The 16,077-nt window shown below is 32.9% G+C and overlaps 1 protein-coding gene across 1 annotated transcript; it reads right to left on the minus strand.

The window, feature by feature from the left end:
* Positions 1 to 958: 958 nt before the first annotated feature.
* LOC143048876 (uncharacterized) lies at positions 959 to 4,700 on the minus strand. Its single transcript, XM_076222745.1, has 3 exons — positions 4,687 to 4,700; positions 1,907 to 2,090; positions 959 to 1,177 (listed from the first exon to the last, which is right to left on the minus strand). Exons 1-3 carry the CDS (start codon positions 4,698 to 4,700, stop codon positions 959 to 961), a joined length of 417 nt encoding a protein of 138 aa, XP_076078860.1.
* Positions 4,701 to 16,077: the final 11,377 nt, after the last annotated feature.

The raw sequence follows: 16,077 nt of genomic DNA on the forward strand, positions 1-16,077 counted from the left end.
ATTGACGACCCATTAGTGGCCTTCTGCTTGTGTTTGCTCTATGGTTAGGTTGTTGTCGCTTTGATACATTCCCTGTTCCCATTCTCAATTTTACATTTCTTCAAGTATCAACTATATATATTTAACAATATTTAAAAAATAACTAATGGCTATTTGCTTTTTTTAAATTATGATTAAAAATACCGTTTTGGTATGATGCGAATTGGACAATATTTTACCAATTGAAAGCCCTGGTCGAATAAAAGCAACAGTTTATGGAACGGTCTGTAGTAATACTCAACAAACGTAATGTACAGTTGAATGTATTCATGACATAATGTTCACCCTTAATATTCTACCAATAAGTATACCTTTTAGTCGGATAAACATTGTTCGACTCCCTCACTGTTATTTATAGGAATGACGTTTTTTGATATATTCGTTATTTTTTAAAAGATATAGTTTACATTTGGATGGTTTCTTTTGAGCTATGGAATTAAAGATTTAATGTGAAGTAATGTATCAGTTATTTCGGCTCATCCTCCATTCATGTTTGCAGTTTTATTAAATTCATGTTTTCAATGGAGAACGTTTTCAAAAAGCGGTTAGATCGTGTAATACATGTCTTCCATTATCCCTTTATTTTTAAAGGCATACTAGTTTTATGAACTCCTAAGTGTTACTAAAGATTGTACGGTCAAATGTTAAAACCATTTATTTTTTCATATCTGCAGGAGGTTTTTTCTCGCCAGATACTTGAAATATAATTGTTCTGACATGAAACGATAGTATAGCATAGTTATATAGCTGTGACACAGTTGCAAGATACATTTCGTAATGATAAACACTTTTCTAGACAACCCTTATATATCTTAGTCTGAGCATCTTGAGTACCGACAATGCCATATTCAACTTGAAAAAACAAGATCAAGCAGTTTTTATTATTTATGGTTTTTGATATAACACGAAGACGTTTTGATCATGGGAAACAACTCGGTACCCAATCTTGGTTGCATTCGGTCTTTGGTGTCCTCTTGAATAGTAGAAAACCACCAACACGGACAGCATTATAGTAAACACTACGTGCAAAGTATTTGCATCCTGCTTTCTTCAGAAATGACATCCTATTACAAACATTCAGCATGTCTTGTAAGAAAAGATTGTCACAGTACAATCTACTTTTACTGAATTTTGATGCCTGAAAATAGATATAAAATCTAACAATATGTACATGATATAGACTATGTGTTGTTTATTGTCAGTATCTGTGTTTTTGTTTTTAGACGTTAGACATTCACATTTTCTTTTTTTATATTATATCTTTTTTTATGATATCATTTATTATACAAAATCAAATTAGTAGATTTGAACAAAAGACGCATCAATACATCTTTTATCTCAATTATTTGAATTTTGTAAAACAAATACGAAAGACACAAACAGGACATTCAAACTCAAAATATATAAAAAAAAACATGGACAACGCAATGGCAAATCAGTTTACAAAAAACAACTAAAAAAACTTACGACTGAACAAAAGTAATCCCATCTAAAATCGTGGTTGACCCCAGGTGCTCCCAAAGGGTAAACAGATCCTGATTCAACTTCATCGATTTGCTAAGAGTATTGCCAACCATACAATCAATCTACGATATAATATGATCTTATCAAGGGTATTTCTTATATCGATGATTGGAAATCTTATGTTTAGATTTCCTCACTCAACGGTGGCCTTGGACGATTTAGGATGACCTATTTATGATATATCGTTATGGAATGTTCTAAAGATAATTGTATTGCTTGTTCCCGGTGAAGACAATCATAGAGAAAAAAATGTATCATGTATATTGAAACTGACATAGAACTGAATGGTTATGAACACATGCTTAATACAATATTCTTTTGTCGACTCTTTATTTGTACTTACACATCCGTAACAAATGTCGTGACGCTGGCAAGATGGCGTGAATGCATTTTTATAAGGGAAAATATCAAACAAAGGGATACTACATCCACTGGATAATCCTGCATTAGCCTGGAAACAGCGGTAGCTCTCTGTGGCTGTTATTGGATGTAGACAGGCTACGATGACAATTATGAAAGCACATAATCTGAATAAAAGTTAAATGTTCCATAAACTATGTAAAAAAACTAAAGAAATGAAAAAGATTAATTGTTTGGTGTAATAACACAGTGAAAAATTAGAAGCTTAACTTGTCTGTAAAATACCAAATTTTAATCTAATCATATTAGGGGAACAGTTATTCCCGTTTCGATAGTAAACGTCTCTTACATTGGGTGTCCGTCTTGCTTTGCAAGATGTTTAAATTAGTATGTTAGTAGCGACGTCTAGTGGGATTTGAAATTTTAAACTTATAATTCGTGTAGAATATGTGCCACAATGTCTGCACTTTAAAGATAATAAGCCAGAATGAATCAGACCCAAAGCTCTGGTTTCGGAACCATCTAACATACCTATACCTTTATGTTTCAAAGTTACAGGCCTTTTTTTCGCGTCGTCTCTAGATGCACTTACCAATTAAACATATAAATATTGATTTTTGTTCTCTTACTGTAAGCAGGTGAGTCCATCTAATGAATTACACAACGAACAATTTATCAAACGATGTGTGCCACAATATTTCAAAATTTATTTTAGACTGTATGTATACAACACTACTGGACGAAAAAACAACTGTCCATACCAGTAACAGTCGTTGTACGACTGTCTTAGTCTGTAAAAGACAAGTAATGACTGTCAAATCTGTCATATTTCGTTGCAACAGTTCATTTATGTCTGTCCCAACTTTTCTACGGGTTGTGAAAGTCAAAAAATGCTACCATCAGTCATTTCAGAACTGTTGCAGTGGTTTACGGTGTTGTCACAGTCAAAATCTATTTATTACAGTCTTTCTTATAGTTGTGGCAGTTGCATAATGTCCGTCCCAACCTTTTAATAGTTGGGACAGTTAAAATTTGTTTGTGTCAACTTTTCAGACGTTGATGCAGTCAAAAAATGTTTGTCACAACGTTTTTAGAGTTGGGACAGTCGTTAAATGTTTGTTACAACTTTCTAAAGGTTGGCACAGTCATTAAATGTTTATTACAACTTATAAAAGGTTGACACAGTCGTTAAATGTTTAAAACAAACACTTCATAGGTTGATACAGTCGGTAAATGTTTTAATACAAATATTTTAGCGTAACGGTAGTCCATCAGTGTAAAAAAAAAATCACGTCTCACCCGGCTCTCAAGATTTGATTTTGTTGTGAAATAGTCCATTACTTATACTATTATCGTCTATCGTGCGATTGTAAACTTGTTTTGCTGTTTATTCACTTATTTTGCGATCGTTGTTTGTCTTTTGTCGTTTTCCATTTATTGCCGTAGCATTGTCCGTTCATTTTTGACAGTCATGTGCGTTTGACTTTAAATAATCCTTTTGATATCCTTACTTTTTATTTTATAATATCTGTTTTATAACATTTTCGTTCATAACTGGTTTTAAAAACCAGAAGCTTTCGTTTAAAATAGAGTTTTAATATTATTGCAGAAGAATGAGAAGATGATAATGGATTCATTCAAATTCATCTGCATATTTGATATATTCTGCGCAATAGAAAAATGTACAAGGGTGTACCTGAAATAAATTTAAAGATTATGACTAAGTTACCAATATTGTACAGCATAAGAAACCCGTTTTAATTCGAATTACACCAAGAGGGACATTTCCGATGATTAAAAAAATAATTAGTAAAATCTGTCAAGTTTCATTAAAAACGGAAAACAATTCTTCACCGTAAACGATTTATCCACTTTAATTTTTTGTCGGCAAAAAAACAAAAAAACCGGGACCTCAGGTCGGCAAACTATATTTTTACACAGGTAACTACAGCTGTTAGACCACATGTTAAATAATCTGAGCTGGAAAATACAATCGGTGAGTAGAAATTATCAATATTTTAAAGCATGTCTATCGAATAATCATGGATTCATAATTTTGAAGGGAATATGTGCACATTTGTGATCATTTGTCGGCTTACAGACCTTGCAATGTGTTCTCATTGGCGGATCCAAAGGGGGGAGGGGGTTCCAAGGGTTCGAACCTCCTTTGTTTTGGCCGCTCAATGCATTTAAATGGGGACATATAGTTGGACCCCCCCCTCCCCCTGTTTCGTTCTGGGTTGGACCCCCCCTTTTAGAATGGCTGGATCCGCCACTGATCCTACGGAATCTATATTGAGATACTCCGATAGGCTATATATAGCTATGAATCGACGTTCTATATTACCACACTCGTGCATAGTTGCATGTTCCAGGGAAAATATAAGCTTTGAGCCACCTTTAAGCTTCAATGTTAAAGTTGTGCTTCATAATAAATCATTGAAAGTCATGAAGGACACCGTCCCCCCCCCCTATTATCATGTGTATGTCATTTATTCCCTTAATTATTTTGCATACATCACCCTGAGTGGAATACATAAAAGGTTACTCTATATCTTACCCTTTTTTGTGGGAATAATTTGGTCGATTATATAGGGAATCACTCAAGCATGACTGGATCCGTGCCCCTAAGGGCAGTCAGGGGCCCTGTCCCTTATGAAAAGTTCTGGATCTGCCACTGACCATGCTGACCTATACATCATGTAGTGTACATATTGTATGTTAATGTATTGCTAACTCGGGTCATAAATTTGCATGAAATACTTGTCACTGGACATTTTATAACCAACTGGATTAATTGTTAGGGTATCTTGAAAGGTGTACATGTCTCAGTGTCTGTCAGGCAGGGTTAGCCTGATCCTGACTTCATTTCATGGATCAGTGATTAACATGATTAAGGTTACTTCAGTTACATGTAATTTGTCAAGTTTGTTTCTCACACATGTTTAAAAATATTACAAGCAGTAGGAAAAGTAGGTCAACTATATTTGGTTTATGAAATGAGTGTAAGGTGCATATATATGTCTAATTGCAAGACTTACATCAGACTTTGACCCCAATGAAAATGTCATGGTTCATTGAACAACATGAACAATGCTTAGTTTTTGTGGTTTGATCTATTTCCAAATGTTTCTCAGATGCTACAGTATAAACTACATGTACATGCATGACATGTACAGGATCACTATTTTTGGCATATTATTGGATATTCATAAGTTAGTTTTCATGGTTTGGATGTTAAGAATGTTAAGTCTATTTCACAGACAGTATAAATCACTAAATTTTGGGTATCATGGGTATGGAATGTCAGTTTGTAGGGTGTACATCATCTAGCTGTCTGGCATGGTTAATTTGACTGCAACTTCATTTTCAAAGGTTAATGAAAATTGAAAGTTTATATGATACTTGTACATGTAGTAAAACCTTCATACATGTAGGCAAAGCAGAGATGACATTTCAGCATTTGCACAGTCACTCTTGTTTACATCTGACACCAGTGATCATGTCTACATCTTGATTATACACATGTACAGTAGCTGCTTTTTGATAACAAAAGTCTGACAACTATTAACAATTGTTATAATTCATTTGATAATACTAGGTATTTTAGTCTTGTATAACATATAAAAAAGAAGATGTGGTATGATTGCCAATGAGACAACTATCCACAAAAGACCAAAATGACACTAACATTAACAATTTAAGGTAACCGTACGGCCTTCAACAATGAGGAAAGCCCATACCACATAGTCAGCTATAAAAGGCCCTGATAAGACAATGTAAAACAATTCAAACGAGAAAAATTACGGCCTTATTTATTTAAAAAAATGAACGAAAAACAAATATGTAACACATAAACAAACGACAACCACTGAATTACAGGCTACTGACTTGGGACAGGCACATACATAAATAATGTGGCGGGGTTAAACATGTTAGCGAGTTCCCAACCCTCCCACTAACCTGGGACATTGGTATAACATGTATACTGTATGATAACCAGAATAAGGAGATGTGGTATGAATTTCAATAAGACAACCATCAACCGTAAACCAAGACAGGGATCTCCATGGATGAAAATTGAACGATGGAGGAACTTCAAGTGAAGTGATGTAATTGTTAGTAACTGTACATCCTTCAACAATGAGCAAAATCAGTTCCCCATAAGTGTGATAATGAAAAACCTATAAAGGCCTAGCTACATGTATATTATATAATGTAACACCGTGTAAACAAGTTCAGATGAGAAACCCAAGTTGGATTTTTATACCATGTATACAAAAGCTACATTGATACGTCAGTGATGACAAATATAATATTGTGGTTAATCAAAAACTTGTACTATAATAGTTGATCATCTGCCCTTTAATATTCATGTTTTTCTACAAATCAATTCTATCTGCTTTTGAATAAATGCCTTCTTAATATATATCCCAAGATGTTAAGCAACATTTTCCCATTGTTTGCCATAAACACAATAAGCATTACAAAGTCATACATGTATAACGCACTAAACCATTATAAGTCAATGTATAGCCTTAGGCGCGGATCCAGGGGGGGGGGGGGGGTTCCGGGGGTTTGAACCCCCCTTTTTTGGACGATCAAGGCATTTGAATGGGTACATGTAATTGGAAATTGGAATCCCCCTTTGTCCTGGGTTAGTAACAACTCCTTTTTAAAATGGCTGGATCCGCTCCTTGGCCTTCAACATGGAGCCTCGGCTCACACCGAACAAAAAAATATAAAGGGACCCAAAATATTGTCTGTACATAATTATCTATCTATCTATCTAGTAACATTGTTAGTTTTCTTTACTGATTGAATAATATGTCATTATTGTACAAGCATTTATGGGATTAAATAATTTGAATTTAAACAATTGAAATGGGAAAATATTTTGGATAAACGTTAGTACATCTGATCAACTGAAACCACACAAGAGAATCCGATGTCAGTCTTTAGAATTTAATAAGACCGGAGTCTAAAGAATACATCAAGTTCTAAAAAGTGATGTGAAAAAAATAAAAGAATTAAGATTTAATTTCCCTGTCTTAAACAATGCGAGTTTTCATGTTTTGAACATTTGAACTTTCACTCGCGCTAGTTATTTTGTCGGGTCTTGAACAGTACGTCCATCTACTAGTATTTACATAAATTATGTATGGTAAATTCTTTGCGAAAAATCCGGTGAAAATATGAATTTTTCTCGCGAGTGATAATATTTTTTTACCTCAATCATGAATGCTGACGTGCTATTTACCTGTATCATGTGTATCAATTACAATTGAACTTCAAATAGACCATTCCGTACAATGTACAGAGGGTGGTAAAGGGGGGTTGCTTGCACGAAAAAGACGTGAAATAAGACATAATTTCACGTTGAACGTGAAATGATTTCTGTAATGAACGTTGCACGAAAAATAAATACTTTTATGTGAACCTTTTGTGACTGATTCACTGTCTTCTTGTATATATTAACTCTTTGTTTTACTTGATTTTCCCGATTTAGTATACACATTAATGTTATAATTGGTTTACGGCGTTTAAAAAAGTATTTCTTGAAGATCCCTGCCAAGTGTTTGAATTTTATTTGAAAAATACCGAGCACGCAAAATAAGACTTTGAAAATCACGATGCACGTAAAATTAAATAAGCAGAACACGTTGAACGAGGCACCCGTCTTGCACGACTGAACGTCAAATAAAAAAGTAAAAACACGTTGAACGTGAAATAAAAAACGGCGATCACGTTGCACGAAAATAACCCTTTACCACCCTCTGTACAATACAAAGTCGAGTTAATATTGACCTATTCAAAAATAAAATACGGTAAAATAAAATAAATTAAATTCAGATAGATTTACAAACAGAAATAAGAATTTAAAAAAAGCAAATATTTACATAATTCAACCAAATATTATTTTATTTATGAAACTATATCCAAAATGTCACTGATTCAATTGCGTATGTTTTTTTTATAACTTTACTGAATTCCTGAATCCATTAAATTAAAAACTGTTTGTGCTTGGTTCACAATGAAGTTTAATTAAAACAATTTATTGTGAAAACTGTAGTACTGTAATTTTGCCTTACCTGCTAGCGTGTGAGTGCATCTTCAAAACATTGCAATACTATGGATTGGGTGCCCTTTTTATACAACTTTAAACATTCCAGATGTTACTAATAGAACCATTTGGAAAACCCCACAGCATGTACATGTATAACATGTACATGTCGATAATCAATAATATTTAACACATAAAATGTCATTAAACTTATTTTTCTTTCTTTAAACAAAGTTACAAAATGTATATTCTTGCAAATATATTATTTTTTGACTGAAGAAATGAAAAAAATATAAATAAATTTAATGCCCTGGTCATGTTGGACGCAGTTTTAATTTATTGATATAAGGACTGCTCAAAACCATACATTTGTCAAATTTTAAACATAGATTTATAAATATACATCTATAATACTAAAATAACGAGGTCCATTTTGTCAGCCGTCATCAGGAAAAAACGATGAATCAAATAAGTCAACTTTATATATAACTAATATAGTACAATGGTATTGATTAAACATTACACCACTCTAGGTCGCTTTGTTTTCCATGTAATTAGTATTGACAATAATTAAGAAGTTCCGGATCGAGTCTGTCACCGATGCCAATAGAATATTCACCTGTTACCTTTTACCTTATCTGTACGTTTCTCATCTGATATGCGCACCACCAAACGGTGTATTTAGAATTTTGCTGTATACTGATGAGTAAAAAATATTCCATTCCAGGCACTTATGTTTTCCAAATTATGAATATTACCAATAATTGATAGTTTCCAAATCGACGGGTTCAAACAGAAAGATTTTGAATACAGAGACAACTGTGCATCTTATAATCGGCATGAATTTATCAGATGACAATACCAATACTAAAATAAGGCATACGTATAGCTATATACTTTAATTCAGTCACAGACCCGCGATATCACGGGTTTGTTCTAGTACATTTATAAAATTGAGAATGAAAATAGAGTATGTGCCAAAGAGACAACAAGCCGACCAAAGAGCAGAAAACAGCCGATGGCCACCAATGGGTCAGCCAAAGGTCAACACTGGGTCCGCCGATGGCCACAAATTGGTCAGTCGAAGGCCTTCGATGGGTCCGCCGGAGGCCACAAATGGGTCCGCACAAGCACTTTTGAATATTGAAAGTTGTGATCGACATAATTGTTGTTTAAATGGAAGTATGCCAAAAATTACAGACACAAAACAAAATCACAATGAATACACCAGTAGGTCATGTACAAGAGACCGTCCAGGATTAAGGTCGGGCATAGTTGGACAGCCACTGAATGTGAACATATATTTTGTCTTACGGACCTTACGGATTGTTGTAAACGCTATTTCTACACGAGGGATAAGTTTAACATGCCCATTTTAACGGAAGAAGATGTGTACCCGTATTTTAGCAGAGGGTTTACTGCTGGTCGGAAGAAGACAACTGATAGCCAAATCAATATTTTCTAGTCACTTTTGGTATAACATCAGACTATACTTTAAATGGAGAGTGACAATAGTTTCAAATGATCAAAATTAAGATAAAAACCATACAAACGTATACTTTGGTCATACTTGAAGAAGTATTGATTCACATAAAAACACTGAGGTAAGGGTTAAATGCCATTCCCAATTTCTTACACAAAAAGGCATCGACAATACTTAAACACGTAGACTCGTTTTTAGTGTCGTAAAATACAAAGAAATAACCATGTCCAGTGGGAACACGTTTATCACAATTGTTGAAGAAAAGGAACAAATAAAAATCTATGACGGACTATTTACAACTTCGATCTTAGCATTGAAATACGGATCCGACCATTGTTAAATTGAATATTTTGAAATCTTTACCAATCCGGTAATGAATACCTCTAATTTTATATTTACGGATTGACTTAACTTTTCGTCATTGTTGTTCAAATGTGTACAAATTAAAACATATTGTCATGCATGTTATAGCAGATGTTGTTTTAAACATGTATTTTTGTTGAATTTCAATGACTATTAATCTATAAATAAATTGCAAATTGATCAACAAGTTAGAAAGTAAGAGTATTGTTATACGAAAGTGCAGACACATGTACAAGTTAAGAATATATATTAAAAAAACCACCAAATGGTCTCTTTGACAAACACAAGGACATTACTATGAACTTGTTAACTTGTGTTTCAAATGACAGTATTGGCATGTCCTATTGTTTTAAGGTTGGTGAGGGAATATGGTGTTTGCTGTTATCCGAGATTCTCACGCATCATTTTGATCCAGTATACGATAAATATTATGGGGCCATTATTATTATCAATGTGTAACGTATTGTGTATTTACTGGTTACAAGAGACCTCTGATCTCTTCGTGGACTGTTAGTGTTAACCAATTATATTTAAGAAACCTAGTTATTTCCTGGTATACACCACTATATTGTCTAAAAACACACTGTATTGAAATCTTGTCAAAGAGCTTTACTAAACATGCTAAAGTACTCTACAGAGTTCAAATATAATAATGTTTGAAAATATTGTCCGTTTTATCTTTTTAAAAGGGTTATTTCTGGTAAAAAATGACACAGATAAAATGGCTAAAATGGCAATCAATATATTTAGTAAATAAAATCGTCATACATTGATTGAAATACATTGAAATAGGACATTTGGAAGTCGGGTACACGTTATTAAGCAATACAAAAAATAAGTCGTATGTATCGTAAATAAAAGAGCTTTTAAAGAACAAGAATCAAACAACGTGTTCTAATTAGTTCTGTGTTTTTTACAGAAAATATACCAGAAAGTTTTAAACTTAGTACAACAACATGCTTTCCGTTAGTTCAACGTTTCTTTTCAGTATGTATATATTTAAACTTACACATAATAGGTATATATTCATTAAAGAAAACAAAACAAGGTCGTTTCAAACATATACTCTTTTAAATGTCAATGGTTTTAATCAATAAAGGAAATACAAATTATCAAAACATAAAAGCGGTTTACAGAATTATGTCCGCGCTTTTAAAAAAAATTACCGTTACATTTAGGATGTAATTGGTCGTTTTTTTACTCGGATAGCCAACTTTACTAATCACTTTTTGTATCTATGAAAGAATAAAGCAAAATATTTAAGCATTTTATGGTAACAAAATAATTTACCAGTGATGAATTGATTACGTTCTTTTGAATCTATGATATCGCTACACAAACGGGCATAGCGAATGAGTTTGAATACATAAACACCATATGCTGTAGCCACATGATCATCACAGTCTTAAATGGAAACAATAACAATAGGCAATGGAAAACCGTCTTTTTTGTCGTAAGTCTAGTATAGAGTTGCCTATAGAAAATTGAAATAACAAAATCTAGAAGGGGACAATTACTGCTGGTTGTGTTAGGATAAGATAGATCCCATATGTGTTAGTTTTGGTAGTATATTTATACACAGCTGCATTATTTTACCAACAATAATCATAAATATATCGATAGGTAAGTATTTATTCAATAGTACGCCATTGTCTTATAAAAAAAAGGTATCAACACCTTAATCTTTTATTCCCTCTTTTTGTTTAATAAAAAAGAAGAAATCAGCAAATCTGATCATGAATTGCCATTGATATGGTTATAACTGTTTTTAAGCGTTTCCAAATTATACGTTTGTTGAAATACTAAGGATTCACTGCCCCAGTAACATACGACCTTAGCTGTATTTGGCACACAAAATTGAAAATTGTGATCCTAAATACTCATTATCTTCGTATATTTGTTGGTTTTCTCTTTCTTTCTATCGGTATAACTACTAACTGAGTCGTTTGTAAACAAAACGTGAATAGATTAAAACCCTTTAATATGTATATATCATGTATATCAAGTTTACATAACAATTGTAACATGATCTCATATTGCAACCTGACAATAGGAATTATTCAGGAATTCTCCGTGATTTTGTTCTGTTAACAACACATTGACTCAAAGCTAAATTATACAATGCACATATCAATAATATATTTTAACAATACATCATTTGTACACATTAAAGTGTTTAAAAATATATACAAAGCTATCAAACGTATAATAAAGACACTGAATGTAACTTTTTTTCATTTATTGTTTAAAAAAACAATAGGAAGAAAAAGTATCGGACTCAAGACCCGGTTAGGAATTATTGCTTCATATTGACTCAATTTATGATACTGCGATGAACTTAAAAAATATAAGAACCCATACCAAACAATGAACTGGCAAAAGACAACACAAAAAATGAGGATTCAGTAATAAGTGGTAGGTAGATACTAACTATCTTAAATACCCTCTAAACAAATATATCCTGATACAAACTCCGTTAATTAATGTTATCGACCTTCCCTACCGTATAACAACCTGCTCTGTCGCTCAGTAATTCTCGTATCAAGACTTCAAATGAGACCAGGCAAAAACAGTGACGTCACGATGTGAGAGGAGAAGTTATCAGCGACGTTAAAATGCGAAAGAAGACGTTATCAAGCTTCATCAAGCTTGATTTCGTCAAGCGCAAAACTGTCTTAGGGAGAGGAGAGGAAAAGGTACCATTGATAGAACGATCAACCGATAATCGGGTTTTCTACGTATATATATCGTAAAATATTAGCCGCTCGACATAATGTGAAACTTATTAGCTCGTTCGCTACACTCACTCGCCAAAAAAAGTTCACATTGTGGCTCGTGGCTGATATTTTACGATATCAATGTGTAGAAAACCCGATAATCTATACATATTGAGTGTTTAGTTTAAAAGAAGTCTGGTATGAGTGTCAATGAGATAACTCTCAATCAAAATCAAAATGGATAAAAAATTAACAGTTATAGATTAAAGAACAGCCTTCTACTTGGAGCGTTGAATCGCCGAACAAAAAGCTACAAAGGGATTGAGTAAAAAAAAACATTAAAAAAATAGACGGTATAATTATATGTAAGAAAACCATAAGTCGTCATTGTTTTGATATGACTAGAGACAGTATTTTAGGATTACAACACAGAAAGACATAAAGTGTCAATTGAAATGAAATTAAAGACGTTCTCTTCGGACGTTTCAGTCTCGTTAAAATCTCGTTCTAGAATTATTCTTAAATATTCGATACTTTCCCAAAATATCAATCAATTTTAAAAGAAATTTGTTAAAATGAAACTTAATTCTGTGAACAAATTGTATAAAAGATATATTTTAATATTTACATTTACACGGTTGCTTTAATGTTTGTAGAGTCCACTTAGACCTTTTGCTATTTTTGGTATCAATGATAAATGTTGACAGTATCTCAGTAGTAATGTAATGTTTTCACTTACTGTCATCATGGTCATACAGGTAGAATGAGGTAGCACTCCACAGTTGGAAAATAGAATTAAAAATGAACCACCAAATGGTTTATCATCTCCTATTCCTGGATTTATTATGCATTAACCTGACTGTTTGTGTTGTACATATTCATAAAATATTGCAAAAAGGAGGATGAAAATGTCACATATCCTCCCAAAATGTGGATTAAACTAGAACTTCCATGCTTTTAATTGATAATTTTTAAAAACTGTTGACATTAATCTTCCTAATGATAAAAAATGGGGGTCTTATTTATTCGTAAAATTTAATCACAAAGTTCGTGCGACAAAAAGTTGGAAAACACATTACAATAAGTGCAGGAACAATTTATGATATGGGTATGCAAATACGGAATGTTATTCAGCAAACAGCCTATATGTTCATATAAACCCAATATGAAGGCTATTCTTATCATCAGCTTTCCAAAAATAATTTTATTGCACACTAGATTTTATATATGAAAAATGTGCAGGGGCAGAAATGCAAAACTACACACCTAACTGTGAAGTGTTACCTGAAGCAATATCAAATAATGACACACATCTTATTTGACTGGTTTTATTCAAATACTCTGATACTGTAAATACACACGATTACAGCAAGTCAGTCAAGAGTTTTGACCTTCTTACTTCTGCTTCGACACAAATAGAACCATCACATTGTAAAGCTCTATCATAACACTGATAGGCTGAGTTTTTATAATGAATTACTTCACAACATATTCCAAGTATTGTTAACGAATTAGATAAGGTATTTAAACAAATAAAATTGCGTAAAGAAAAAACTGTTAAGAACAAATTACATAAAGCCTGTTGTCTGTTTGAAATATCACCGACATGATGATAGCAGAGAAATCTTAGACAGTAAGACATAGCAATAGGAGGCATATTTATGTGATTGTCGTTCACCTCCAGCTGCAGTTCCTCCGGTATTAATGATGAGTTCTGTAAGTACATAACATTTTGTACGACGGCAATTCTCATCTTTTCCTGAAGAGTCATTGTGGAATGTACACGAGTTTTGTAATAATTGATATCATTGTCATAGTAAGTGTTAAATCCTGCTATTAGCATATGAGGTAAACATTTTGAAAGAACATAATCCGTTAGTCTTAGTGTAATATTGAACTGCCCTGTTACATAATGAAATGACGCGTATAACAACCAGCCCGAGACAGCATCTGTCTTAATACCGTCCTGTAAATGTTTATGATAACGTTTGTGTATTTTGTACTTTCAGTCATTACTGTTGGTGTTGGTAGTACTTGCGCTGCACATTGACTTAGTTCAGCATGACGATATTTGCATACATCTACAATGAATGTAGAAGATTTAGCCTTTATAAAAGGTATATATTTAGTAAATTCAAGTAATTCTAAACATCTTGATACGTCATACATATGTCCAAAATCTGAAGAAAATATTCTGTACAAAAGTAAATCTAACATAATAGATGAAGTTTCAAGCTGTGTACTCAACAAACGATGAGGTCCTTCGTCGTATTGATATAAATTATATAGTAATCCATCAACTCCGTTACGTTTTATTCTATACAATACATTGAGTAATTTTGTATTGTTATCTGGACAGATTTTACCTAGGAACATGTTCTGTTCTGGTATGAAATAGTTCGGACAATGACAGTTATTAATCCATAATGTCAATTTAGTCAGGCAGAGAGAAAAACAAAAGTATAATTTAGAAATTCGAAACGTGTCAATATCAACTTCTTCTGAGACCCAGAATAAAGCTGTCTTCAGAAAGTAAGAACATAATAAGCCTTGTGTATCTTGTTTTGTTATTACGATATGTTTTAATGTTAGTTTGAGAAGACAATAACATAACATTTGAGTGTAATTAAACGAATGAACAAGTAGTTTTTCTGCCACAGAGAAAGATAATCTCCATAATACATTACAGTCTGGCAAATTCCTTGGGCCAATAGGTACTAGCAAACATCCGCATTTTTTTATTTTGTCAATTACGGAATTTAGCGGCCATTGTCTTCGATAACGCAATGCCCAGGGTAATGCATTGTAAGGTAATTTTTTACTTCGTAGACAGAATGCATAATCCGTGTATGTATCTGATAAACACGGACCATGGGGTGATAACTTTACATTTGGCATTTTCTTATTTATATTATTAACAAATGTCTTCACTGATACATATAAACCTTGTCTTGTACTTTCAAAGCAATCAAATTGAATAAAGTTACACTCCCCGTCCCCTCCAGCTATAAGTCGGAGATTAATGAAACCAGGATGATCTTTCACAATCTCCATAATTAGTGTTGTCTGTTGTACTGAGTGTTTTATATTCCGTACACACTGTATAACGTCTACGTCTTGTATGACGTACATTATATCTATATCACTACCTGGTAAATCCAGTCCTTCTGCAATACTCCCACTTGATATGTTTGTTATTTTGTAATCTATTTGTCGTAGATATGCATTTGATATCATATCGTCTGTGATGAATAGTAGTTGTCTGTGACGTATGTCTATTTCAGTACCAGCTGTTTTCACTAAGTGTTCGTATAAGATTTTCTCCTTCAAATTATTTCCAGTCCAGGAAACGTCATCTATAACACATATAACACAATATTTAAATTTTGTAATGACTTTGTGTTCTTCTATTATACAAAACCAAATAGGAAATAAAAGAAATAATATTATCATTAACTTTTATAAAGACAATAACAATCAAAACCAAGGAGTCAACAAAGACACTTAAAACCAAATGACATTTACAT

Source organism: Mytilus galloprovincialis, chromosome 10 (genome assembly GCF_965363235.1).
Source record: "Mytilus galloprovincialis chromosome 10, xbMytGall1.hap1.1, whole genome shotgun sequence".
In the NCBI taxonomy this organism is placed as follows: domain Eukaryota; kingdom Metazoa; phylum Mollusca; class Bivalvia; order Mytilida; family Mytilidae; genus Mytilus; species Mytilus galloprovincialis.